Source organism: Peromyscus eremicus, chromosome 16_21, assembly GCF_949786415.1.
Source record: "Peromyscus eremicus chromosome 16_21, PerEre_H2_v1, whole genome shotgun sequence".
Taxonomy (NCBI): domain Eukaryota; kingdom Metazoa; phylum Chordata; class Mammalia; order Rodentia; family Cricetidae; genus Peromyscus; species Peromyscus eremicus.
Genome location: NC_081432.1, coordinates 34,431,927 through 34,459,750, shown reverse-complemented (window position 1 = coordinate 34,459,750; position 27,824 = coordinate 34,431,927). Strand labels below are relative to the sequence as shown.

Genomic DNA, 27,824 nt, shown 5'->3' with positions numbered 1-27,824 from the left:
GAGAGCACTGGAGTTCCAAGAGAAGAGGCAGTGTATGGGGCCCTTTCACAACCCGGAAGAACATCCCTAAGATGAGCAGTCCTGGACTCAAGCTCACCCCCATCTTCCACAGCTCTGAAGGTTAGCGGGACCATTCACTCCACAGCTACTAAGTCTTGACTGGGTGTGTGACAGCTACAAGGTCTTATGGAGATACCCAAGAAAGCCTTCGCTGACTAAAGTGTGTGTGTGTGTGTGCACACGTGTGCACAGTCCCTGTATGTGTCGGGGAGGAGGGGTGCTGAACAGGAAGAGCAGAGGGGTCTGGGTGGGACAGAAGGAGCTGTACAAGTAACATATGGACTAGTGTTTCAGGAACCCTTACTGACCATGACTTGGGTGTGCGCATGAGTGTGTATGTGGTATTTGGGGGTCTGCCCCAGAAGGTGTGTGCTTTCTAAAAGGCATCTTGAAATAGCAAGGGACCACTACAGGTTAAGCTCTTTTTACCCCAGAGGTAGTAACTTCTCAATGGGGCCCTTGAACTGCTTTGCAAATAGCTCATCTGCCCTTGTGGTATTCTCCGTTCACGTGTTTAAATATTTCCTATTAAAGATGCCCCTTGGGTTATCACAGAAGAGCACTGCAGACCTGACCTTTATTACAGGAATGTCTTGCTGTCAAGAAACCACAATGGCCACCTGCTCTGATTGGGATGTCTCTGTTCTTACTGGGTTCTAATCTGCCGTGTTCACACTGGGAACCAGGCAGCAATCTGCCCTTTTCCCTAGGCTAGTCCCGGACTGACGAACATCTTCAGCGATGGACACTTCATCCTTTCAGTCCTAATTGTGACCTTTCAGACCCAGCATGAGGACTGGCAAAGGGAGGGACCTTCCTGGGTATATCCCTCTCCCTGGACAGGGAACAAAGGGAGTTATGTGTGAAAGTGGCCCCGCAGAGGAACACATGGAGTCAGTACCCAGACGTTCAGAACTCCACAAAAGCTGACTGCATGGGCTGAGCCTATAATCTGCCATGCCATCTGGGGGCCTCTCCCTTACCCTGGGTTCAGCTGCTCATCCATACAGTTTGGAGGCTGGTCCCCTGTTCCCTGTCACCCCCAAATTTCACTCTGGGTCAGAAATCTTTTCACATTCTCAGTTTCTGCCTGACTCTATTCAACACACTCCACTCTCCCAGAGAAGCCAGCATTCCATCCATCAGGAAGGAATTCAGAACAACCAGCACTTACAGAGGGCCGGTGAGGAGGGATGCAGCACAGAAGACCACCGGCCTTACCAACTCCAAGCTAAAATGATGGAGGGACACAGAAAGCGAAGGAACTCCAGCTTGAGTAACCCTTGCTATCCCTTATCCAAAGTGCTCAGGGACAGAAGTGCATCGGATGTGGAACTTTTTTGAATTTTGGAATATTTTCCATCCATAAAATGATACTGCAAAACTCCAGTCTAAACCTGAACTTCATTTGTATTTTATATACACCTGGAGGAAATTTTATACAATTTTGGGGCATTGAGTCCGGGGCCTTCTCCATGTTAGGTAGGAGCATGGCATTAAGCAATAACCTTGGCAATATAGAATATTTTAGCTAATTCGATGCATAAAACAAAGCTTCATGGCATGGAAATTTCCACCGTGTGGGATCAAACAATTTCAGATTGTGTAGCTTTCATATATTCGATTTTCAGATTAGGAATTCTCAACCTGCACTATAAACCTGGCTGCAATGGCATAGGTGGGAACCTGCGAGAGCCGCTGGGGGAAGCTGCTCCCATGTGATGGGGCCACTGTGCAGTGTGTCCTAAGGAAAGCAGTGTCTTTGACAGAGGAACAGGGCTTACGCTCACCTTCGTATCCTCAGGAAAATGCTTCTCTCCTCTTGGCTTCCCTGGTTCCGGCATGGTCGTCAGGGACACAAACTCCTGTTTGGCACTATACCCTGGAAGACAAATGGTTCAGCTATCTCCTCACAGAGCACGGGACACAGAAATTGGTGGCATGGAATGCCACTCTGGGAAAGGCTGCACCCACCCAGCCACGCCCGCCTGGCTCTTGGCAAAGGCAACCCAAGTGGAGGTCAGTCTGTTTAAGAAAGGGAGATGGAGCAAGCGAACCTCAACCAACAGAAGGAGCCGTTACCTAATCCTCACACCTTCTTCCAAAATGAACTTAGCCGTAAAATAAAAAGCCTTGGAAACTGTAGTGGGTAGCCATTCCAGCTTCGATCTGGAAGTTCCAACCCCCATTGAGACTTTGGCAACTGTCACGCCTACAAGGCGGGGCCAAGGGAGGCGCCTGGAGACCGGAGATCTGGATGGGCCAGCACTCTCTGTTCTGGGACCCTGGATGGTGGAGGTGGGCGAAGCAGAGCTCCAGAGAACACCGCTGGACTGCGATACACCTTCCCCAGACCCCGCGACCTACCTATCCCTTAATTTGTAAGTTACGCCATTAAATAAATCTCCTTTTAACTACGTGGAGTGGCCTTAATAATTTCCCCAACAGGAAACTTAGAAGAAGAACACACAGGACAAAAATCCTTAGAAAACTGAACTCCATCGAAGCTCAAAACCTGTGCCCATTTGAAGAGGAGGAAAAGAGAAGCTTTGGGCTAGGAAAAGCATTTGCAAGCCACACTCAGAGAGCAGGCATCTAGAAGACATGAGGAAGTCGACAGACGCAGCACTTAAGAAACTATAAACAAGCCCTTCTGCAAAGGAACAAGATATGCAGACACACCTCACCGAAGATGCTCACCGCCACTGGCCACGAGGCAAACGGAAATCAACATCACAGGAAGACAGACAGTACCACAGCCCCATCAGAATATGTGAGAAGGACCGGCGGCCACATCCAAGGCTGGAATGTGGAGAAACCAGGTCATGTAAACAATGCCGCAGAAATGAAATAGCTACTCTGGAAAACCGCCTAGCAATTTTCCCTGGGAGGGCGGGGGCGGGGGGGGGGGAGCAGTGTGGTAACAAGAACAAGCAATTGTGTTTCCTAGAATTTATTACAGGGAAGTAAACATCTATGTTCACACAAAAAAACTATATACAAATGTTCACAGCACCTTCATTTGTCATGACCTCAAACCGGAAGGGGCCCACATGCCCTTCAACAGGTGGGTGGCTAATGAACAGGGGCACATCTATACAGCGGAATACAACTGAGCAATAAAAAAGGCAAGAATCACTGATAGCCCTATGAACACGCTGGATGAATGCTCTAGGGATTATGTGTGTGAGCAAAGTCAAAAGGTCACAGGCTACAAGGTATTTTTGAAATGACACAACTATATAGAGGTTCAGGAGCCGAGGCTCAGGAAGTGGGGGGGAGGGGGGGATGGACGGACGGACATGGATGTGACCAGAAAGGACAACACAGCCAGGCATAGTGGAACATACCTGGACCATCCCCATGCTTCAGAGGCTGAGGCAGGAGCAATGCAAGTTGGTAGTCAACCTGGGCTAGGTGATGAAATTTGGATCTAGATTTCAAAAACATCTAAACCCAAACCAAGGGACAGCAATCACCAAGGGTGACATGATGAACCCTCACGGTGACAGACAGAGGTGTTCTGCATATGTGCCAGGATCCTAACTGTGATACTGCAGTGTAGCTCTGTACCTTATGAGGACAGGTGGTAATGGAACACAGGGTCTCCCTGTCCTATGCTACTTCTTTTTATTAAAAAGTTATATCACACACACACACACACACACACACACACACACACACACATCCTGCCTGAATGTATGTCTGTGTACCATGTGTGCTCTTGGTGCCTGGGGAGGCCAGAAGAGGGCCCTGGATATCCTGGAACTGGAGTTACAGATGGTTGTGGGTTGCCATGTGAGTGCTGGGAATCAAACCTGTGTGGTGATATTTTGTTTGTGCTTTAACAAATAAATCTTGCTTGGAGATCAGAGTGTGGAGCTAGCCACTAGAGGCCAGGCAGTGGTGGCACACACCTTTAATCCCAGCACTTGGGAGGAGGAAACAGGAAGTGATATGGCTGGGCAGAGAGAGGAAGTGATAAGGCGGGGTGGGGACAGGAGCTTGGACCCTTTCAGGCTGAGGATTCGGTAGAGGTAAGAAGTCCCTCTAGTGGCTGGCTCCTTTACTGACCTTTCAGCATTTACCCTGATATCTGGATCTGGGCTTTTATTATTAAGACCAATTAGGATTTGTGCTCTAAACCTGGGTCCTCTACAAGAGCAGCCAGTGCTCTTAACCTGATGAGTCAGGTCTCCAGTCCCTCAGTGGTATTTCTTATAATTGCATGCCACCCCTCAGTGATCTCCAGAGCACCCTCCCCCCCCCAATTTAATTTACAAACAAAAAACAAAAACATAACTCCAGCAGTCAGGCTAGAGTTGCCATGTTCACGTCAGAAGTCACATGATTGTAAGTCAGACTAGAGGACAGTTTACAAGCCACTCAGCTGAGCAAAACTTGAAATGAACAGATTTTGTAGAAACCTTTCAAATAGAATCTGGACATAATCTATCACTTCCTGAAAACAAACGTACATATAATGTCTCACAGAAACATAAGGATACAATAAAAGCACACAACATATAAAAGTATTACTTCATTTAATAAAAATGTCCCTCGTCTTGGTTCAGTGATGCCTACATGTTGCCTGCTTTTCTACAGCCCCAGGCCACCCCAGTCTAGCTATTCTTTTCAATTTATTTGATTATCTTTATGTGATTTTACTTTGTATGTGTACCTGTACCACATACGTGCCAGGCACCCCACGGAGGCCAGAAGAACTGGTGTTACAGACAGGTGTGAGCTGCCATGTGGGTGTTGGGAATTGAACCTGGATCCTCTGGAAGAGCATCCAGTGCTCTTAACTGCAGCGCCACCCGCCTCCCCTCTCAGGCTACTGAACAGCTGCCTCCCTGCTGCAAGCCGAGCATCTGCATACTCTGCTTTGGCTCTCCTCTGCACAAGGAGAAAGGAGGCACCTCACTGTGCCCTAATAATACCACTGTGCTCCCACACCTCAGTGACTGGGCTCGACTACAGCCCCTGCTTCATGAACCCCACAGCCATCTTTGTCTACACTGGAGTAACAGTGCAAACCTGGCTGGAGCTACAGACCCAAGCTGTTCTGAGCCTGCCAAAGGATAAAGAACATGATGCTTGGTGGCTGAAGTCATGTAGCCACCACCCCAGCTGCACTCCAGGGGCTCTGACACCTACACTGATTGGTCCAATTGCCACTAACAAAACCTGTCACTGGTGGGTGTTGACAGGCTAAATGGATTTGTGAAACCCGTGTTTCCTTACATTTCGGGTAGAGGGAAATGTGTTCTGAATACTAAATCACCGACTTGCCACTGGCTTCTGGAAAACCACCTAATTTCCATGCTTGGAGCACATAGAAGGCCATGGCCACGGAGGAACCTCACCGTCCAGCCCCAGCTCGCCTGTCGGTCATTACCCTGGTGTGAACATTTTTGTGATTTCTAAGCTCCCCAGAGTCTCTCCCTAGCTAACCCAACCCTAACTAACTACAGACAGAGGAGGCAGCAGAGTGGCCTAGTTTTTGCTTTCTGTCTTTGTTCTGCTGGTGGGGAGCTCTCTTCAGCAGCTGCCAGCGTCCCTGCTGTGACCAGAGGTCAGCCCCCCTTTCCATTCTGCCCATCAGAAGCAAGTCTCCAGCTTCAGGGTGAAGGGCTGTGATCCCCCAAGGCATGGTTGGGCACCTGAGCTCACGGCTAAGATTATGTTTACTAACAGTCATAGTGATGGCTGTTTATGGGTTTGTACAAAACGTCTACAGTTGTGAAGAGAGTACCTCTTTGTTTTGCCTTTCTAAAAGCGATCACACTTGTCCCCTAGCTGCCTCTGTGCTAGGTAATGATGTCTCCTCCTGCCTCACAGCTCAGCCACAAACCCATGCTACGGGCAGAGGGTAGAGACAACGCGAAGTCATGGGGTTCTGCCCGTCAGCCATGAGAAGGAACCTGAGGGGCTGAGGTCAGGCCAAAGACTGACTGAAAGAGCAAGTGTGACAGATAAAAGAAAACCGTGTACAACTATCACAGACCAACGTGAGGGTTGTTCATTATTTCAAATCTTGACACATCATGCCACTAAATACCTATCACTGGGTTGGATTTATTTTCCTTGATACAATCCGGTCATACACACTTGGTTCTTGCTCAATAGAAATTGGCTAAGGATAGATCACTGCACAGACTGCTGAGCTGACATAAACCACAGTAGCATCAAAAGCGGCAAACATGGATACGCAGCAGGTCGGGGCAGATGAGCTCTTGGCTCAGCTCGGGTGGCCGGGGAAATCATGTCGGACAGGTAGACATGAAGAAAACACACACACACTGTGGTTGGGATTCCACACCAGGGACCCAGCTCCAAGAGAAGAGAGGCAGCAGGAAAGATTAACTCCCAGGGCAGCTAGCCGTGTTCCTGTGTTCCCTGAACGCCAAGGGAACTACTCCTACAAGCTGTCCTCTGTAAGGGTCATTGGCTTTCTTTTGGCTTTTTACCTTCAATGTCTCTTAAGTTTTGGCAGTTCCGGTGTCTATGCCCTTCTGAGAGCAGTGAGCGTAAAACCTGTGACCTCCCAGTACAGTGACATTGTCTTTACCAGAGTCTACCGGGAAGGTGTTCTTTAAAAGCTCCTGTCAGAGAACATTAAAATGCAAGAGCAGCTGGGCGGTGGTGGCGCACGCCTTTAATCCCAGCACTCAGGAGGCAGAGGCAGGCGAATCTTTGTGAGTTTGAGGTCAGCCTGGGCTACAGAGTGAGTTCCAGGAATGGCGCAAAGCTACACAGAGAAACCCTGTCTCAAAAAACAAAACAAAATGCAAGAGTGTATTTTTCAATTCTTGTTTTTGCTTTTTTTTTTTGAGATGGGGCTTCACTTGTGGTCCATCTGGTCTCTAATTCCCAGGCTCACTCAGTCCCCAGCATGAGCTTCCAGAGTGGCAAGAGTGGAAGGTGTGTGTCCCCAGACTTAAATTATTTACCTATGACTGACAGAAGTCTCACTGAGATATAGTACACACTGTCCTGGTTTTTAAAACAAACTAAACCACAAACAATTTCATCTCGGGACCCTCCCTGGCATGCCCGTGCCTTCCTTACTAAGAGATCTATCTAGGGATCAGAAGTCACATGTTCTCAGCCTTTTAGCTGTTCTACATTTGGGGCTGGTCCATCTCAGAACTCTGAATTTTATCTGTGCCATCAGCAGAAGGTGACAGAGCCCGGCAGCTGACTTTCAGGAAGTGCCTCCAAGATGAAAACCGTTCTCTGACTTCACGAGAGATCACCCTATTGACTGTGCTGTCACTGCTAAAAATCTCCAAACTCGGACACTGAGATCACTGCTCAAACTCCAACCTTGCTCTAAGATTTGAAGCTCATGCTTCTGACAGAGCCCCTGGTCCTGAGCACCCCATGATGGCTCTGGGTGTCCAATACAGCAAGTGTAACCCCCCTAGCCCAGGCCATGCAAACCTCATCAACTTTCTCCCAGGGACTTCAGGAAGATGAGGATGGACCTTGTGATGAAGCCAGGTGGTGCCCGATGGAAGTGCCTGTAAGGATTATCTGCCAACCATGGTGAGGGGAACCATCACATGGGCTAACTCTGGGGTTTCCTCCTCCTCCCATATCCCCCATACCTGCTTCGTTTTGACTCTCTGTTGTAATATGGGACAGAGAGGATGGAGAAGCATGGGATATTAGATGCCCTTAGAATAGCCACGCACATACCCAGAGTTCTTGGTGGTATAGAAGGAGCCTATAGCCAACTGGTCAAACTACTATGTCACAGTTAGTACAGCCACTAGACGTAAGTGGTGAACACTGCTGGTCGAGACACACCTCTAATGAGCTGGGTACCACAGAAGGACGCACAAAGCTCTCTGCTCAGTTCCTAGGACCTGCTTCTCGGGCCAGTCTACCGCACTAATGAACTGTCCCCACATGAGCTATGTCCCTCCTCTCCTCAGCTCCTCCCCTTGGCCCTGGAGGAAGTGGTACAGAACCTCCATGCACATGACAGCCCTTCACTAACCTGACTCTCAGCTGCTAATGTCAGAGCAGGGTGTGTGTCCGTTTTGTAGGTGAACACCGAGGCGTAGGTTAACAGATGGCAAGACCGTGAAGCAGAACCAGCTTGCCTGAGACCTAATCTGGCACTGTTCTTCATCAGCTTCCTCTGAAAGTCTCTGGCTAGTCAAGGGAGATGAAATCCTACAACACAGCCTCACAAGGCCCATTTAAACAACCCCGCTTCCACTACGCCGAGGAAAAAAAAATCCATCATCACACGTCGCCAGTATGAAATGGCTGGTACCCTAGCTGAGCAACCACAGCTGTGTTTCTTCGGACATGAGGCAGAGCCCTGTGACATTCCTTGCAGCCAGGCACTCAGAGGCACTGCAGGAAGGAAGCATCTCTATCCCGAAGGTGACACAGTGGCTTCAGACACAAAGAAAGCACCTCTCTAGGAGAGTAGGAGGGACTCAACATAGCCATCTCCCCTCCCCTCCCCTCCTCCATCTGGTTTCCGGTCTACGAAGACTTTGGAAGCCCACTCGTACCCTTTGGTCAGGACAGCGGTCCTTTATGCTTGGTGCCTGGGAACAGTGCTGCAGGAGAACTCCACCAGCCCATAAATCCATCCTGCCGTGAAGCATACCTACCGTCCGGGTCTTTAAAAGTCAACGTGATGAACTTGCTGGCCACCATGAACATGAAAATCACCCAGAAGCATGCAGCCAGCAGAAGCCACTGGTGGTGCATGTTGTCAAGCAGGAGCCATTCAATGATCCTTCCTGGAAGACACAAGTGAGAGGCCTCGGCCATTCAAGCAATTAAAAAAAAAAAAATGATAACGCAGGTGATTTCAATGAACAGAACCAATATCCTCAAGAACATTTCTTCTTTGCTACGGTGGGTATTCTGACTTGACATTTAATTTAACATTTCATATTTAATGAATACCACTGAAGGGGCTATAATCTTATAATTAAATCAACTTCCAACACCCAATGGAGGGGAATAACAATGAACAAATATCATCCCGGAATCCAGGAGATTTTGATGCGGCAGATCTGCCTCCTGATTCCTGTCCCCCAGGGCAGTGTCATAAGAAGCTCCTGGAAGAGCCTGGAAGGAGGAGGGGTCCAGCAAGAGGCCTGCCAAGGACTTGACTAGACCTTTGTTGGGCAATTCCTGGAGGGCAGACACCAGGCTGAGGCAGTCACAAGATGCTGTGTTTAAAATGCTGACTGGCGGACAAGGTGTATCCACACTGAGAAAATCTAAGTAAAAAAATAAAAATAAAAAAATAAACACCTGTGCTTCTATAACCTCAGGTCATTTGCCTCAAGGACCTGTGTAGAAGTTTGGGGGTGGGTGCTCTTCATGTTATCGCCTGGGAGGGATATACGGCCTATCTGTTGGTCCTCAGCCTGTCACAGAAAGTCACACTCTGCTGCAAGGACACACAAGGAACCAGGAAGTCACTGTCAATCCTCAGCAGGAGGGACAAACAAGTACGTTTTAGTCAAGTGGCACTTCTTGAAGCAGGATTAGACCATGTAAAGAGATCAAACTCGGCTGTCTGCCACCAGCTGACAAAGGTCAGCCACGACTCCAGACAAGAGAACTGGTCTCCCCGTCTGCGGCTGCTAACAGTGGGTGATTTCAGAAAGGAGCTTCCTAGCCCTGCCTGGTCAGAGGCCAGCCAAGACCCAGAAAATAATAACCCTCCTCATTCCCCAAACACCGTGGTCTAGAGTGTCATTGGAAACCCATTCCTTCCACAGCACCTAGTGAGTGGTTCTCCGACGTACCTGTCTGAACACAGTTTGCCAGGGAGCTTGCCACCTCCCACACTGCATATACTTTCCAGAGTGTCTTGTGGGTACGCTCAGGCACCCACAAGTGAGGCCCAGTGTGTTTTCACTGGGGTCTCCAAGTATGGTGGCCAAATTATGTACAAAAATAGGAGCCCAGTTTAGTTTAAATTTCGCATAAACAAATACATTTACAGGATCTACTCAAACAAACAAAAATCTCTATATTTTTCTGTGCTTATATATTGGGCCTAGTGTTTCCTGCGCATCCCTAGGCAAGGCTGCCAGAGTAAATACATAGAAATGGGATGTGCCTCATTACGTTTCTAGGAAACAACACATAAATTTTTGACATGTCTTAAATGTTGCATGGGACATACCTAGAGTGAAAAAGCTATTTGCCACTTCTGAAACAGAGATTTAACTGAGTGTTTGCAGTTTACCTGTTAGAAGACATGCTAAATCCCTCAACTGCCTAAGGTAGGCTGCCCCATGTCTCCGGGAAGTCTCATGAAGCCTCATTCTCTCTTCCCTCCTCAATGGGGAAGCTCAGTGCAATGTGCAATTTTAAACTTCCCTCTAATCTCAGCCTGGGCCTGACTTCAGACTGCCTCTCAGGCCACCAGCTCTGTGACTTAACCTCCATAGTCCACCTCAGACATGAGGCCTTCATCCTCGCAAGGACACACAAAATGAAACTATGTCAGCAAAGGACTAGTACATGTTGTGAGCTAGATCACCCGAGGGCTTTCCCTGAGGCCTTGATGTATGGAGACAGAAAGTAGTTCCTTCTCTAAACCAGGAACATGCAGAGCCAGAAATGGCCTGCTGCCAGGGCCTTGGGGGAGCTGTGACTTGCGGATTTTGAGAACCTCTTTCTACCCTAAGGGGCTATTGGTTATCAGTCCCCAAATAGCTGCATGTTCCTCTCTGACATTCTTGAGGTATCCTGTGTTCCCCTTGTGCAACACTGATCAGCTACCTGCTGGCTTTGTCCCAGGATGGCTTTTTGCTGACTCTATCCCATTTTTTCTCCCCAAAATAGTATATAAGATGCTGTACTTCTTAACAAGCTTGCTTGGCATAAGACACCGTTTGGGCAGGAAGCCCTGACCCCAGCTTTCTGTCTTTATCATTCTCATCTCCTGGCCCTCTCACTTAGGACCCCATCACTGAAGAATGACCTGTTGGTTCAGGTCAAGCAACCCACTCCCTACTGTAGACCCTGGTAAAAGCGGGTTGGCCAACCCCGCGGCCCCCTCCACAGCAATGTAGTGTGTCCCAAAGAGACAGGAAAGGAGGGTAGAGATGCCATCTCAGATGATGTCTTGCTTTGCCCTCCTACAGACAGGTGAGGGTCAGGCTGTGCTAGATCCTGCAGTCCCAAGTTCATTCAATGTGTCCCCAAGACAGTGACTCTTGGAGGAGGCACCCCCATGGGTTGGATGGGAGTGGCCTGCTGAGAAATCCTGCAGCAGAGAGGCTGGTGGGGTAGCAGAGGAGTAAAGTGGCCAGACTGAGTCTCAGGGAGCTGGGTGCAGTTCCGAACAAAGAGGCCCTTGTGCTGAATGGCCCACTCTCTCCTGAGCTGTGTTCTGTGAGCGAGGGCACACAGAGGCGGCCTGGGATGCTCCCTCACACAGATTTGCTCACTCTGCACAGCCGCTGACAGGGGACACCCAGGCACTGACCCCTCTGTTCATTTCCCATGAACATTCTGGTCCCTGAGCACCCTTGTGCCTGGCTTTGGGCTCTGGGGGTTTTTATATTAACGAATCTAATTTCAGTGGGAACTGGTCTTCTGAGGGGATCTGATTGGGTGTACCCACTGGGCACACCCACCTCTACAGGAAGCTGAAAGGGATTGATAAATAGTTCTCTGAAACTGAGCCTCACAGACACTGCAGGAAGCATGGTGTGGCAGGGAGGAACTTCAGAGTCAGAGGCTGGAAAGTCCAGCCATGCTTGCCCTGAAGCTTCCTTAAACCAGGGACTCCCAGGCGCTCTCCACTGGGCTGGTACCAAGGCAGGGCTGGTACCAGAGCATGTCTATCCTCCTTGCCCTCTAGCTGGGTGGCTGCAGACTTCTTGTGAATAGCTGTCTGGGCCCCAAATTTCTCAGTTCTACGGATAAAACTACCATCTGCACACGTGCCAATCTGTTGATGTTCCCACAGAAGAGTCTGTTGAGATATCTCAACATTCACACAGCTTATAGTAACATCCAGTGTGTACTTTATTTTCCAAAAAGTTTAATTTTCAATGCAATGTGTGTAAAATGTCCTCAGAGCTGATATTTAGACAGTCCTTTTCTTTCCCAGCCCAGCTCCTGTGCAGGCTTAGGGGAGGTAGAGAAGTAATTTCCAAGGCTCCTACTTCTCTCCTACCCACTCTACAACTCATTTACTGCCCTTCTTAAGATACAAGGATCTCCTGTGGGGCATGAGGACTTAGAAAGCCTATGTGCACAAACACTAGCTCCTGTTCAAACCGGTCCTCTGAAAAGAACGGCAATGCCAAGTCCTTACCGGTGTCTCAAGACCAGCCCAGGCTAGACTGCTGCTGACCCCATATCCTGCTATGGGCTCTTTACCGCTGATGTTCAAAGTGCTCCCACACCATGAGGAGAGGGAGGGTCAGTTTCCCTCATCACAGCACGGTTGGTGTCCCAACATTGGTCTCTCTCATCTGGCAGCCCTGGGCTCTTGCAAAGCACTGCCTGTTGCCCCTCCATTCGTGTGAGCCCATGCCAGCTGGTTCGCATACCAAGGACTAGAACAGCAAGCACCTCATGCACACAGACCTCAGGAAGCAGCTTGCCAATGTTTCTATCTTCCTAAAGCAGGATGCCACCATGAAGACTCAGAGGATTCCGGCCTCTACATGAGGGACACTACTAATTTAACACCCAATAACTGACACCAGGAAATAGCAAAACTCTTAGCACTTCAGCGTTACTTGAAATCAGGTATTTTCTAAGTCGCAGTGTGTGCGTGTTCTTGAATTGCCATTGAACTTAAAACATGCTGCTGTGTTGAAGAGACGGCTCAGTGGTCAAGAGCTTTTGCTGTTCCTCCAGAAGACTGGATGAGGTTGGCTCCCCACACCCACGTCTGGCAGCTCACAACTGTCTGTAACCCCAGCTCCAGAAGATTCTACCAATGCCCTCTTCTGGCCTCTGTGAACACCTGCACTCACATGCATATACCCATATGGACCCAGACATATATATAAATAAAAATAAAATAAATCTTTTTAAAAATGTTGATGGAAGAGTTAAGAAATCATGCTGGGGTCCAAGAACTTTAAGTTTAAAAGAAAACACTAATACACTAAAAGGCAAGCCTATTGGATAGACCCAGCGTCAACATGTATCATCAGTACATAGAAAAGGGAGTTACAGGACTGGCGTCTGATCCTATTTGTTAATAAAAATAATAGGCATACATACTGTACTTGAGAATATGACTATGTGCACATGCATACCCATAATATACAGAGTTATACCCGAGAAGATGGAGAAGCAGTCACTTTCACTTTAGACATATTTGTTTTAAAAGTTTTTTTTTCCTACAGCACATAGCCTTCTCACAATAAAAACGAAGAAAATGTCAAAGAATGCCACCTACACACACACACCCTGATGCTTTTAGCTGCTGTTTAATTTTTTTTCTACATCACTAGTATTAGCCACAGTTTCTTTACCACATGCAGTTTGGGGAAAGGAGGTATGGACTTTTCTAGCCAGGAAAAACTGATGAGCGGGCCAATGTGCCAATGCGCTTTGGAACATTGGGCAAACGCATATTTCTCTTCCTTGGTTAATTCTTATTTGCTTTAAAAAAGTGTAACTAAGCATAAACTGCAGAGAATAATATAGCAAAGACCCTTTCCTAAGAGTCCACTGTGGTTTTGTTGAATTGGGGTTTTCTTTCATGGAAACGGGGCTATAAGCGTGGTTGGAGCTCCTCCCTCCACTTGTCTGAGCTGCTGTACTTCAACCAGAGCAGACACAAAACCTCTGACAGAGGAAGCAGGTAGTTCTTTCCCTGTGACAGGACAGGGGGTGGGGGTGGAGCGGGGCAGTTAAATCGGGCTGGCAGAGAAGACCGCGTTGCCCATGGTGCTCACCAGACAGACTCACCACAGCTGGTGAAACCAGGCCGGGGAGACACACAATGTTTAAGCATTTAGCGTCCCCGCTCATGGCCTATAGTGAGACAATAGAGTGGTTAACATAGGCACAAGGGGAAAAGCTGTAACTCAAGGGAACATGGTTCAAACACAAGCCAGACCTTGGCTTCCAAGTTGCATACAGTGTGAGCCAACTAGTGAGACTCTAGCCTAGTCCTCTCTCAAAACACCCACTCCCCTCGGTTCCTACAGTACTCCTCTTTATAACACAGGACCCCCAGAAGCGAGGAGGCTAGAACGTTCACAGAAAAGAAAAGCCACACCAATGTTAAATGTTCTGACTTAAAAGTTCCATGAGAGGCTGGGGAGATGGCTCAGCTGTGAAGAGTACTTGCTTCTCCTTCAGAGGATCAGCGTTCAGTTCCTAGCACCCATGCTGGGTAGCTCCCAACCACCGATAACTCTAACTCCAGGGAATCCAAGGCCATCTTCTGGCTTTCGTGGGCACCTGCACCTGCACATACACATGCGTGCACACACACACACATACACAAACAATAAATCTTTACACAATGATAAACTCTAGTGATTGTGGAGAGCTAGACTGTGACGGGTCTGCAGGCCAATTCTCTCGGGCTATCTTCAGCATGCTAAATATTCATTTACTGCCCAGCTCTGTGGGTGGCCTAACATCCTTGTGACTACGTGATAAATTCATTTAGAATGTATGAACAGACCCCTAGCTTCCACCAACTGGAAGACTAAGCCTGTCACCAGACAGTATCTGAGGCCTACAGCAGAGACTGCCCTACTTTGCTGTAGCCCACATACCCGATGTTAATGTATTTGGAAACTGAGTAGTTTTCTTTGCTCTGTTACTATAAAACTTGATGAAATTGCTATCAGTTAGAATGTGGTATCTGAATCCACGTTCCCAGGCCATGATCATTCACATTCATCCCCAGAACAACCATTTCTTATTTCCTTTGAAGTGACATTGTGCTTTATTTTTTTTTTTAATTTTTATTTTTGGCATGGACGTATACATGTGTAGCTAAATTGAATGGACAACGTAATTAAAAATTAATCATTTATCAAACTCACCATGAAAATGTATGTTCTTTCATCAGATAGGATAGGTGTTGGAGACACAACAGTCTCGTTTGTCCTTATAGACTCTCAAGTCTAATAAACCCACAGGAACCTTCTCCTGCTGCCGCAGGCCCAGGGGTCTGGTTAAAATGCAGATTCTTGGCACATTCCAGAGCAATAGGTACTCTTCTTCCATTTTAAGAGGACTGGCTACAAAATCTTACGGAGCCATGGCAGTCCAAGGAGACTCTGAACTACACGTGCTCTCGATAAGCAGCTGAAGAAGTTTAATTAGAATCTAAGCCCATCTTCCATCAGTGTCTCTGTTCCACCCCTTTGTTGCTCTTCCATCTACGGGGAACAAGTCTCTGCATACAGAGTTAAGACTCGCTGCCCACAGGGAAAGAAACCCTGTGACAATGTACCCTATTTTCTAAACAAAAAGCACCCCCAATTCTCCCAACTTCACTTCTCTAAGCATGCCCTATCCTCTGCACCGTGTCCCTAAATATAAATCTTCTCCAAGGGGCTTGCCACCATGCCAGGGTGTTAAGGTCCAGGCTCACAATGTCCAGCTGCAAGGGGACTGGAGGCTGGCATGCCATTCTTCCTTCAGGGTTCCATTAAAGGCCACCGCTTCCCGGTAACCAGGTGATAAATAGCCTTTAAAAAGCCTGACATTTTCTGAAATTAACTCCCCATTGGTCAAGGAGCCAATACAGCCCCACCATGCCACTTCCAGCTAATGGTGGGGGCAGAGCTGAATGTGCCCACACCTCCCTGGTCACAGTGTGCTCCTGCACACACAGCCCCAGCCCCCAGGAGCTGGCCTATCCATCTTCAGTCTTTCCTCTCCTTCCAGTCATTAAGTGGTACTTACACATGTCAAGATGCCAACATCTGATTCCCAGCCAGAGGGTGGGCTCTGAAAACCCACAGACAGAACTAGACTAGATGGAGACAGCCAGGGCTGAACCCACAAGAAGCCGAAGCCTCTCCTTTCTCTTTCGAACAAAAGAGAGGCAGTGCACATCTGAATGTCTGTAATTACTAACGACAGCCACAGTGCAGGTACTGTCTTTCGATGCAACTCTTCCCTCTCCTGCATTTTAAAAAAGGAATGCCTGTAGATTCATTTTTCTCAACTGTCCATGCTTTTCCCCTGCTGAAGCGGGAAGTCTTTCCCGCTCTGTGATCAAGTCTAATCCCATCCATCACTCTGCTTTTAATATGTGCACATGGGTTTAGGAAAGGCTCCGGAAAAAAAAAAAAATCCTGTGGCACGCAAGCCCCATCAACTCTGTTTAAACAGGCTTTAGGCATTCACTCGCTCAGTAATAGTCACCAAGTGCTGATCTGAGCCCCTGAGAACACAGCAACGCGTGTTCCCTGCTCCAATACTGAATGCTAATAGATTGGTGTGCTAGGTGAAAGACCTGTGCTTAGCAACAGAGGAAGGTAAGAGCATGAAGCCTGGGGTCTCCGGGGGAGAAAGCTGTTAAAAGTGGTGAGCATTTTAGCAAGGTGGATACGGCAGAGCACATGCCTGCCACCACACTCAGCACTGGACACGACCCCTTGTCTTCCACAAGCATGGTGGTGTCTTTCCAGTACCGCCAACTGCTAAGTGACTATAGGCCACCATTGCTGGGCCCCACCCAGGGAACTGGGATCAGCTAGGTGCCTTGGAGCAAATATGCAGAGCTCCTGGTTACATCGTTCAAGAGTGGGGCAAAGAGACAGTCCTGTAAGTGCAGGGAGCAAGCCCTCCCTGGAGAGACTAAAAGGAGGCGTCATCATTCTTACTGGTAGCACCAGGACACAAGACACAAGGCCAGATCCCGGGCTCCCTGTTGGTCCTCCAGGGTAGGAGGGGACAGTTCATTTCTCTAGCTGAGACAAGACTCCTGTTTTCAGAATGCTAACAGTTGATTTTTTTTTCCTTCTGCCATGGTTCACTAGTTCTGAATGTATATTCTCAAAGATTGGGAGGCGTGGATTTTGCAGTTAATCAATTAAGATGTATATTTTAAGAAGTTATGAATGGCCTAACTTTTTTTTTAATCACTAGTTTAAAAGACATGAAGTTACTTTTCAGCAGACTATTGTTTGCCCACAAACACCAGTGTCTCCCTCCAAACTTGAGTATATTTCTATCACCCAGTCGCTGAGGACTTCCGGTACCAGCAATTTTCACTTAGCTGGGGCTGGCTTTGTCATACACTGTAGGTCCTGCTCTATGTGGCTTCTTTGCTTAAGCGTTTCTATGACTCTGAATTCGTTTACGCCAATCTTAAAAATGCTCAAATTGGATCTGTGAGATGGTTCAGGCGTAAATGTGATTGCTGCCAGGCCTGAGGACCTGAATTTAATCCTTGGTATCCACATGGTGGAAGGAAAGGACTGACTCCCAAAAGTTGTCCTCTGACCTCCACATGCTGTATCCTGCCACACACATGCTTGTAAACACACACACACTGTATTTGTAGATAGATATAGATAGTGTGTGTGTATATGTATATATATACATACATAGTATATGTATGTGAGAGTGCAAAATAAATAAACGTAAAAACAGGCACAAATTATAAACACTGAAAAGAACAATCCACCTGCCCTCCTGACCAGGACCCTGGACGTTCTCGTACCAAGACTGTACGCAGATTTCAGTTCCTTGTTTACAATGAGTTGATCAAAACATCTGGAAGAAAAATGACTGAAACTGTATTTTGAATGTATAATTTGATATAATAAAGATTATGTTTTATTAAAAACAAAACTAGTAAAAAAAAAAAGCTGGGGGGGGGGTTGGGAATGGAGCACATCAGGAAGAGTTTGACTAAACCACAGTCTAGGTTCTGGAATCCTGAAAGCTACAAGGAGGCTGGTGTCTCTGGTATAATATGAGCAAAAGGGGTTAGAGGGGAGCCTGGGAGCAGAGCTGCTGATTGCCCTCTGGGGCTGAGGTGGAAGCCCTGGTCCTCACCCTATCACACATACCTCAGGCTTCGCAGATACAGTGTTCAACTTCTGTAATACTTCCAGACACAAAGGAAACGTCTTACAGTTTAGTAATAACAAGGAGCTGTCACCCCTAGGACGACACTGGGAGAAGAGAACCAGCCCCCAAGGCTGGTATAATGAGGGGGTATCATCTGTCTGTCAGACTATTGGATTTTTTGTTTTGTTTTGTTTTTGTTTTTGTTTTTTGAGACAGGGTTTCTCTGTAGTTTTGGTGTCTGTCCTGGATCTTGCTCTGTAGGGCAGGCTGGCCTCTGCCTCCCGAGTGCTGGGATTAAAGGCGTGAGCCACCACTGCCTGGTCAGACTTTTTGATTTTTGAATTGCGGTGTAGCAACAAATTTATTAAACTACAACTTAATAAAGCACAGAACAGCATACAAATTAGCCATATAGACTTGTATTATAGACCACTGAGCTTTTACGTTCAGAGCGTCTGTTTCTCTGGATCAGAGTTCAGAATTTTTCTGCTGCAGTCCTTCCAACCCCATCTTAGAAGGTTGGGCTGTCCTTGGTTAGCAGGATGAAAACACATCCTAACTCTGGCCAGTGAGAAATACAACGACGGTCAAGACAGGAGCTTTGAGTAATAGAGTATAGTGAACACCTGCACAGGACAGTCTATGCACCCACCAGGCACCAGCTCAGTGTTAGCTGCTGAGGGTTTGCCCCTACTGTATTTAAGGAGACATTTCTAAGTATGCATGTATATATTCATCATCAGATGCTTAAGTTCTCTCAAATCTCTATACAAGCGAGACAGGAAGCACTATGGATATTGAATAGCAATGACCTTAAATACCTGGTGGGTTCACATTTTCCATCACGGACCATCAGAGGCCTGGGGTTGGAGGTGTCACATTCTCATGCCGTACTTGCTCTGCTTGAGGTCTGTGGCTCCTCTTGTCCCTGTGTAGGATGATTTAAAACAACAGTTGAGAATTCTAGGCCATCCTCAGCTGCAGAGTTCAAAGCCAGACCGGGCTATATGAAAACCCATCTCAAAACAAAAAGACCAAAACCAAAACCTAGTAACAAAACCACCACTGAAAGTTAGGTCAATTTTCTTAACATAACTTAGTTTCTACTGGAAATATTCGCTTGGAATATTCAACTGTATTTTGTATAACAGGTCCCTCACAGGAAGCAGGTAGCACTTGAAATTTTTTAATAAACAAGAACATATTCCACGTGTGCCAAAGAGCCAGCTATTTAAAAGCCACCCTTGTGATTTAGTATGAAAATTAAAATTATTAATGAAATATTTTTACAAAGAAAATAATCCAATCCCATTGTTTCCTTTGTTTGACATTGGGTAAATAATTTTTATATAGCACCATCCATTATTCCAATGACAGATACACTCTGGGTTCTGGATTCCTTCAGGCTTTAGTACCTGACAGATTCTGGACAAAAGCCATTTGATAAATGAATAACCAAAAAAAAAAGTCATTACAGAGACCACAGATTTAAGAGGGTTATTGGCAGAATAAACAAACAATGGCCTTTATTCTAAAAGAAAAACAAAACACCTCAATGTTAAAATTAAAGGCAATCTCACGTCACGTATCTTGAACAATTCAGATTGTGTGAAGAGAAAACAGACTGGATCTGAAGTCTCTAAGGTCTCCCATAGTCCTCTCCCTGCTATATTCCTGACTCTCATAATTCTTTATTGTATAATTTCCTGAAGCTTAAAAAAATGACCCAACTATTACTGAAAATGGTCCAGAATATTTACAAATTCTTTCCGATGCTCTTTGTTCCGCTTTACAGGAATCCCTATTTTTGTTTCCGGGAAGTAGAGACTTTCTCAGGTTATTTCCTTAAGATTCTGTTCTTCAGGATCAAGAAAAAACATCTAAAGATGTTCTTTTCATCTTGAATTTCAATTCTGCTTCAAGATGAATTATGTCCTAATTATCCTGGGGACCCGAAGGTAGAAAGCCATTTATTTCTCTTTGTGTCTTTTCTTTTTAACCCACTCACCTAAAAAAGATGAAGTCCTGGCTGGTGATCAGCAAGCCAGAACAAAGCTGAGCTGCCTCGTTTTTAAGAATATCTCAAGACGTTCCCCACTCTGGCAATTCAAAGGGACCAACGCAGTGACCCAACTCCTTGTGGCCCAGAGCCTCTGTCTGGTTCGGACAAATTTTTAGACAAATCCCGCTGCTCAGCTAACCAGAACCTGGCTGCGCTAGCTACTTTGTATTCACTGCCCAGCCCTTTTCCTGCCTGGAGTAGACTTGGAGAGCGAAAAGGCAACAGCCTTTGGAAAACCTGTTTCATCTGTTCAGCCAGAAAGTGCAGAAATTGACGTCTAGACCTCCAACTTCTGACAGGCCTCTTGGTGGAGAAAGTCTGAGGTGGAGCACGCTGGACCTGCTGGCAGCGCTCCTGCGGTTCCAGTCGGTCCTTCCCCCGGCGCCACAGGAGCCGCGCTCAACCGTGCGCTCACTCGGACAAGCTGCACAGGTTTCCTCCCTCTCCGTCCTCCTTCCCCGCACGCCCCGGGGACCCAAGAGGGAAAATGTTCTCCTCTTTCCAGCCCCCAATTACAAATGCAAATTCCCAGCCCAGGATGGCAGAGGTAGATGATGGATGGTACACAAGTATTACTGATTCCATTCATCACTGCATCCCGCACAAGGACGTCGCCTCGTTGCATAATTAAGTGATGAAAGCTCTTCCCGGAAAGACATCCAAGGGATGTCTTTAAGTCGCCCCAGTACACACTGAGGTGGCTCGCCAAGGAAAACCGATTCCATCACCCTTCTGTCCACCCGGGATGGGGGTGGGGGACCCCGCGGTCCCCGGGTTCCCAGCTCACCCCTGTGCAGCCGGCGATCGCGATCTCCTCCCCGGCTGCCAGCACTCTGCTCCAGCCTCCCCGGGCCTGTGGGCGTCCCTGGTGTCCCGGAGGCCAGCCCCGCCCCAAGCCTTCGCGCCGCTACCCGCTGGCGGCGGCAGGGGTGCAGGGATGTAGCGGCGCCGGAAGGAGGAAGGAAGCCGGGTGCGCGCTGGCTCCGGGGCGCGAGGCCGCCGCCCACCGTGGCCCCCGAGCGCGGGCCTGGCCCTGCGCGTCGCCGCCCCGCGCGCGCCCGGCCGCCGCCGTGCTTGCGCGCGCGTCCGCGTCGCAGGAAGCTTGGAGGAGGCATGGCGCAGCCATCATCTCAGGCCCCTTGGTCCCCATTGGCCCCCACCTACCCTCCCGTGGAGAAATTGGACAGATGCACCAACAGCAGAAAACACCTCTGAGAAGGCAAACAAAATCCACAACTAAAAAAAAGGCAATGCAAACAAACAAACAAAAACCATATAAATAGATCAATAATCATTCTTTAATTTTTTTAAACTTGGGAAATGGTCAGAGCACATGAGCTTTGGTACAGCACAAATCTGCATTTTTTCCTTAGATAGTTTTTATTCTGCTTTAAAAAAAATTTTTTTTTAAAGACCGTACCTCACACTGTAGCACAGACTGACCTAGAAATTACTATGAAGCTCAGGTGGGCCTCCAGCATGAGGCAATCTTCCTGTCCCTGCCTCAGTGTAGGACAGGATAAGCACTGGGCATCATACCTTCCTCCACCCATAATTTCCTTTTAATTATTCTTACTATTTTTAATTATGTGAATGTGTGTCTGTGTGTGAGTATGTGTACTTGAGTACCGGGGCCAACCGAGTCCAGAAGAGTGCGAGATCCCTTCCAGCTAGAACTAGGAGGGAGTTGTGAGTTACCCAATGTGGGCGCTAGGAACTGAACTCAGATCCTCTGCAGAGATGGTACCAGCTCATAAACACTGAACCATCTCTCCAGCCCCATCCGTAGTTTCTTAACTGGCCTGATGGGAATTTTGTTAGGTCTTATTAAAGCCTGATTAAGAAGCAGGGCTAGCTAGCTGGGCATGGTGGCACACACCTTGAATCCCAGCACTAGAGCACTAGGGAGGCAGGCAGGCAGGCAGGCAAATCCTTGAGTTCGAAGCCAGCCTGGTCTACAGAACAAGTTCCAGGACAGCCAGGGCTATGCAGAGAAACCCTGTCAAAAAAAAAAGGGAAGAAGGGTTGTGGTTGGTACAAAACTGATGCCAGTGGTGACCTCAGGTTTCTGGGTTAGTATTTTACGCAGAGCCAGCTGTTTTGAATTAACCTTTACTGGTTTGGCAGTTAGGTAGTCCCGCTTGCCTCTGTGACGGAGAGAAGGGTAGGATAGTTACTTTTCTTTTCCTTCTTTCTTTCCTTTTTCTCCCCACCCCAACCCCCCAGCTACATAAGGTTAAGACGCTTCTGCAGAAAATCCTTCGCAAAGTGGGCAGGGCTGGTGAACTTATCTCAGAAGGAATCGTCTGCAGACTAGCAGTTCCCCATGAACTCAACACAGACAGTGAATGCGGAAACTGGACCCCTCGCCCCCCCCCCAATCTGTGACATTAGCTCAAGAGCTGTAGGGGTGACTCAGAGGCTGTTCTCCTGCCCACAAGTGCTGAACTGGGCTCTTGAGTACTGGACTGAGCCTCTGTGCGACAAAAAAAAAAAAAAAAAAAAAAAAAAGTAGTTCTTTCTCTGTAGCTTTAACTTGGAAGCTGAGAGTTTAAAAGGCCCAGTTTATTGATTGTGACTGACCACGGACAGGCGTTTGTTCTGACAAGGGCTGCCCACCAGCCCTTGCCTTCCTCGTGTTCTGGTTCTTATGCCACTTGCCTCCTCCCTAACTCCCTCCCTCATCTCTCCACCCCCACCTCTGTTCCCCCATACCTCCCCTTGAAACTTCTCCCTCCAGCCGGCCTCCCACGGGCAGATTTTTCCGGAACCTGCTCTCTCTTTTCTACTATATCCCTCAACCAGACTCCCCCACATCCATTCTCTCCAGATAGACAGAAGCCTCTCAGGCCGACCCAATCAGGTTTGATTGCTGGGTCTAAAAGGGGGTCCAGCCAAGGCCAAATTGGCAAATCACCTTTGAGTTCCCTCCCTTATAGGAAGCTGCTCCCCTACTTCAATAAAGACTTGCTAGCTTTTCATCTACTCTCCTTGCTTGTCACTCTTTGCAAGGAATCCGGGATCCCACTGGCTCAGAGTGACATGATCCACTGGCTCAGAGTGACATGATCCACTGGCTCAGAGTGACATGATCCACTGGCTCAGAGTGACATGATCCATTGGCTCAGAGTGACATGATCCACTGGCTCAGAGTGACATGATCCACTGGCTCAGAGTGACATGGGTGGATGTTGAGTTTCTGGGACCTTAACTCTTTGAGTTAAGACTGCCTGAACCAAGAAGTCAGCTCTGCCTCATTCAAAGACCCCAGTGAGACCTGTGCTCGTGTTGCACTCAAGATATTCTCAGGGACAGTCTCTGACCCTCTTGGTGGCGATCTGGAGCGTCATGATGGGCTCAGCTCCTCGATCCCTCCACTCCGCCATACAGTTACTAGTGCAGTTGCATTTCCATACAGCACTGCTGTGAGTGAATAGTTCCCATGGTTCAGCTACAGGTCCCTCTAAAGACAAGAGCAGGCCACCCAGGAGAACACAGAAACTGGCTCTTTAAAGCCTTTGAATCCACTTCCCAGGTCAGAGGCTGGCCAAACCATGTGTTTCTCCCCTTTCCCAATACATTCCTTCCCAAGTTCATCTCTAAAGTGTTCTCACGGGATCTACAATGACAATTTTTTTTTTTTGGTAAAGCATAAAAGGATTATTTGTCATGTTCACCGTCAAACAATCAATCTGGCGGCACAAGAGTGATGGGGTATAAAATTGATAACATAGCCTGTATCCTAGCAGTGGGGGGGGGGGAATCAATCAGTAGAGAGTTCACCCCACCACACCATATTCTTGCAGTAAAAACCAATGTGAGATTGTCCTTTAGGAGGCAGAAATATCTCTTGTGCTCTGTGGTGCTTTTGTGCCTTTTTTTTTTTTTCTGTGACATAAATATCCTAATAAAAAGCAACTTAAGGGAGCCTCCTGCTAGCACCAGGAGATGGACTTCCCAAATGGTGACCCAGCTGCTGCCACATCTGCACCGGAGCCCAGCCCAGCTGGAGCACTTCCCAATCCCTGCAGACCACAGGCTACAGCAGGAATCAATCAGATAATCTTTCCAAATGAATAGAGACCATCTGTGAAGACGCTGACATAATGAATGAAGATCTGAGGAATAAACTCTCCCTAGAGTCCCCCAGTGGCTGCCCTTACCATGTATCCACAGTCAAGTTCCTCATACCTGCAACAACTCCACTTTGGAAACTCAGGGTAACATCTGCCCATCATCCTCAGAGATAAGTGGTCTGTATGACATCAGGACCATCTTGTTCTCTATCCAGAGCATACTAAGAGAACCTGCCATTGATAGCCCCTTGTACATACGTTCTGCTAAGGGAAACCTTGTGGCTTGTAGGAAGTACCTGCAAGAAATCTACTCAAAGCACATCTCCAGTTAAGAGCCCTGGCCCAAGCTGTCCAGCCTGTCTTCTGTGTCATCATTTTATTTTTTGCTTAGATGGTCATTCCTTCCCTTGGTTTATATATATGACTCTGTATCTTGAACTGTATTTTTGTTTTTATTAAGTCTACTTGAGCCCTTAACAGTGTATGGTAAATAAATTTTGATTGTCTTTGTACTAAAAAAATCAACAGTTTAGAGGAGTGCTGTGGTTCAAATGAGAATGGTCTCTCAAATGTTTGAATTATTCGTCCCTGGTTGGCAGAACTATTTGGAAAGGATTAAGAGGTGTGGCTTTGTTGGAGGAGGTGTGTCACTGAGGGGTGGGCTTTGGGATTTCAAAAGCCCACACCATTCTCAATCATCTCTTCCTCTGTGCCTTGTACTTGTGGGTCAGATGTGAGCTCTCAGCTACTGTTCGAATGCCATGCCGGCCTGACTGCTGCGATGCTCCCCGTCATGATGGTCATGACCTCTAACCCCCTGGAACTAGGAGTCCCCAATTAAATGTTTGTTTTGCAAGTGGCCTGGTTGTGGTGTTTTATCACGGCGACAGAGAAGCAATTAAGATAAGGAAGAAGTCTTTACGATGACTTACTGTTCTGGAGGGACAGAATGGAGAGAGAAGCAGGAGGCTGGCTGGTCACACAGCATCAGCAGTCTAGAAGCAGAGAGAGGATGAAGTTATGAATGCTTACTCGTGTTCATTGTCTTCTTTATGTTCATTACCGTTCAGGACTCAAACCCAGAGAAGAGTACTGCTTGCAATGGGTGCGTCTTCGCCCCTCAATTAGCACAATCCAGACAGTCCATTACAGACATACCCACAATGTCGGGAGGCAACGCATGTCAGGGATTCTTTGCAATGTAAAAACTCTTTTGGAGCTGGAATTTGAGCCCAGGGCATCATGTAATGCCTCCCCTCCTTTTTTACCCAAAAGAACAAATGATTCATAAACTGTAGCTACTGAATCTGAGCAATTGACACTGTTTTCCCCCAAAGTGAATGAAATGAGCCTGTTACTTCAAAGGAAATGAGTGGTAATATTTCTTGCCAATGATAAAATTTAGTATCTTGTGTACAAATTCAAACTTTTGGAATACTGTCATTCACCACTGTGAATTTAACAACATTCCAAAATTGAAAGGTATTTTTTCTGATGAGACTGACTGGTGGTATTACAGCTATTACTCTTTTTAGAAATATTATATAACGATAGAACAATGGTAGCATGCAAGAAATGTATGCGTGGCCCTTGAGTGCTTTCTGGCATAGAGATCCTAACTCCCTTAGGACCTCCTGGGAAACAGGAATGCCTTTTGTTCTACTTCGACAACTCCAGACAGGCTCAAGGGGAGTTGACTTCCAGAAAGATTGCCTTGAGCAGAAGGCAGGGGCTGTGAGCTTGATCTTTTCAGATGCTGAGTGGAGCTGAAGATTGCATTAATAACAGATGGAGCCTCCATTATGGAATCTCCACGAAAATCTCTAAGCAACTGGCTTCAGAGTTTCCAGGCTGCAGAGCATATCTAAGGGTTGGAGAACGAGTTGTCTGGAAAAGGCATGGAAGCTGCTGTCCTTCCCTCCAAGCTTGCGCCGTGCATCACCTCCACTTGGCAGCTGCTGAGTTACAATGAATCCAGTATAGTTAGTAAACCTGTTTTCCTGAGTTCTATGAGATGTCCTAGTAAGTCGTCAAACACGGGGTTGTAGTGTTATGGTTTGAATAGGAAGTGCTCAGGATACTCTCGAAAGTTTTGGTCCCCAACTGGTGGTGCTATTTTGAGAGGTAGTGGAAACTTGGGGAGGTGTGGCCTTGCTGGAGGAAGTGAGTACTGACAGAAAAGTAAAGGCAGTCTTGTGAGACCAAAATGTCAACCTGAGCTGTTGAACCTTCACCCCAGATCATTAGTTCATGGATACATTGAGTTGGAGGATGCCCATCAGTGTCTCGGGAATCAGAGAATTAGTTGTGTTAGGAAACACCCCTGCATTGATGATTGAATGTCGCAGAGTACAAATGTACTCATTGATAAACATCTGGTTTCTGTGTTGCACTAACGTCTAAGAAACTGGACCTGCTGAGTGTGAATGTTAAGGAAGAATAGCCCAAATTGCCTAGAAATACCAACATATTTCCTTTTTTGTTCTTCTTGTCTATGTGAAGAATTTTCTTCATATTCCTGGACTAAAATAACATGTTGTAACAGACAACACGCAGAGAGAAGTATATAAATCCATCTGTTTTGTAATATTAACCATTAAAGAGATTTGTAAAATTGTAAACAGTGAAAATCTAGCTATTTTCTTTTAAAATGAATTATTTGTAATAATGGGCATAATGGGGATATTCATTTTTAAGTGAGTTAATAGCTGTTTTAATCTTGCAGCTTTGACTTCTAGTACTCTTAAGCATATGTGGATTTAACTGAGATGATCAAGAGCTTTGGGGTGTCCTTGAACATTTTCAAGAGTGGAAATGGGTCTTTAGACCTTAATATTTAGGAACTGCTATTCTGAAAGAAACTCAAATTCTTACTTGTAAAAGAAAAAAAAAAGGTCTGTATTAGATTCTTTTTTGTTTTGTTTTGTTTTGTTTTTGAGACAGGGTTTCTCTGCATAGTTTTGGTGCCTGTCCTGGATCTTGCTCTGTGGACCACGCTGGCCTCAAACTCACAGAGATCCACCTGGCTCTGCCTTCCAAGTGTTGAGATTAAAGGTGTGCACCACCACTGCCCGGCTCTGTACTGGATTCTTTAATCATGTTTGCAAATTTAAAGTTGGAGGTATCTGGTTTGGGGGTGGTACTAGGGAATTCACCTGGTGAGTTTGTGGTTGCCTGCATCAGCAGTGGTGGGAGTTACTTACTGGAGCCAGGACAAGGTACCAGCACCTGCATCACGATGACCCCTTCCTTTTCTCCAGGAAAGCACGAACTGCCTTTAACACAGAGACCTTTGAGGAAATATTTAAGACTGAAAATCGAATGCCAGCTGAGTGTTAAATAACCCACTAATTTTGCCTAGCTCTCATTCGCCTCTCCTGTAAATCAGACAGAGTAACTATCTATAGTATATCTCACTCTAGAACAGCAGAGTGTGCACTGTTCTCCTTAGGACAGAACTGTCTTTATGATGTACCTGCCATGTGATAAGCCAACCCTGGGAAATTCACAAACACACAGGGATTGAACAACACACACACTAGTAAGTAACCACAGAGTCAAAAGAGAATTCACAAGTGAAATTGAAAAATACTTTCAAG

The 27,824-nt window shown here is 47.0% G+C and overlaps 1 protein-coding gene across 1 annotated transcript in view; it reads right to left on the bottom strand.

Moving 5' to 3' along the window:
• Nucleotides 1-21,113, bottom strand: part of Chst10 (carbohydrate sulfotransferase 10) — a 29,086-nt gene extending 7,973 nt beyond the window's left edge. Inside the window, exons 1-4 of the mRNA XM_059281579.1 lie at nt 20,937-21,113; nt 18,909-19,015; nt 8,703-8,834; nt 1,851-1,942 (exon numbers count right to left, since the gene is read on the bottom strand). Coding sequence (XP_059137562.1) covers nt 1,851-1,942; nt 8,703-8,834; nt 18,909-18,930 — 246 coding nt within the window. The 5' untranslated portion in view covers nt 18,931-19,015; nt 20,937-21,113. The remainder of the gene's footprint in view (nt 1-1,850; nt 1,943-8,702; nt 8,835-18,908; nt 19,016-20,936) is intronic.
• Nucleotides 21,114-27,824: the final 6,711 nt, after the last annotated feature.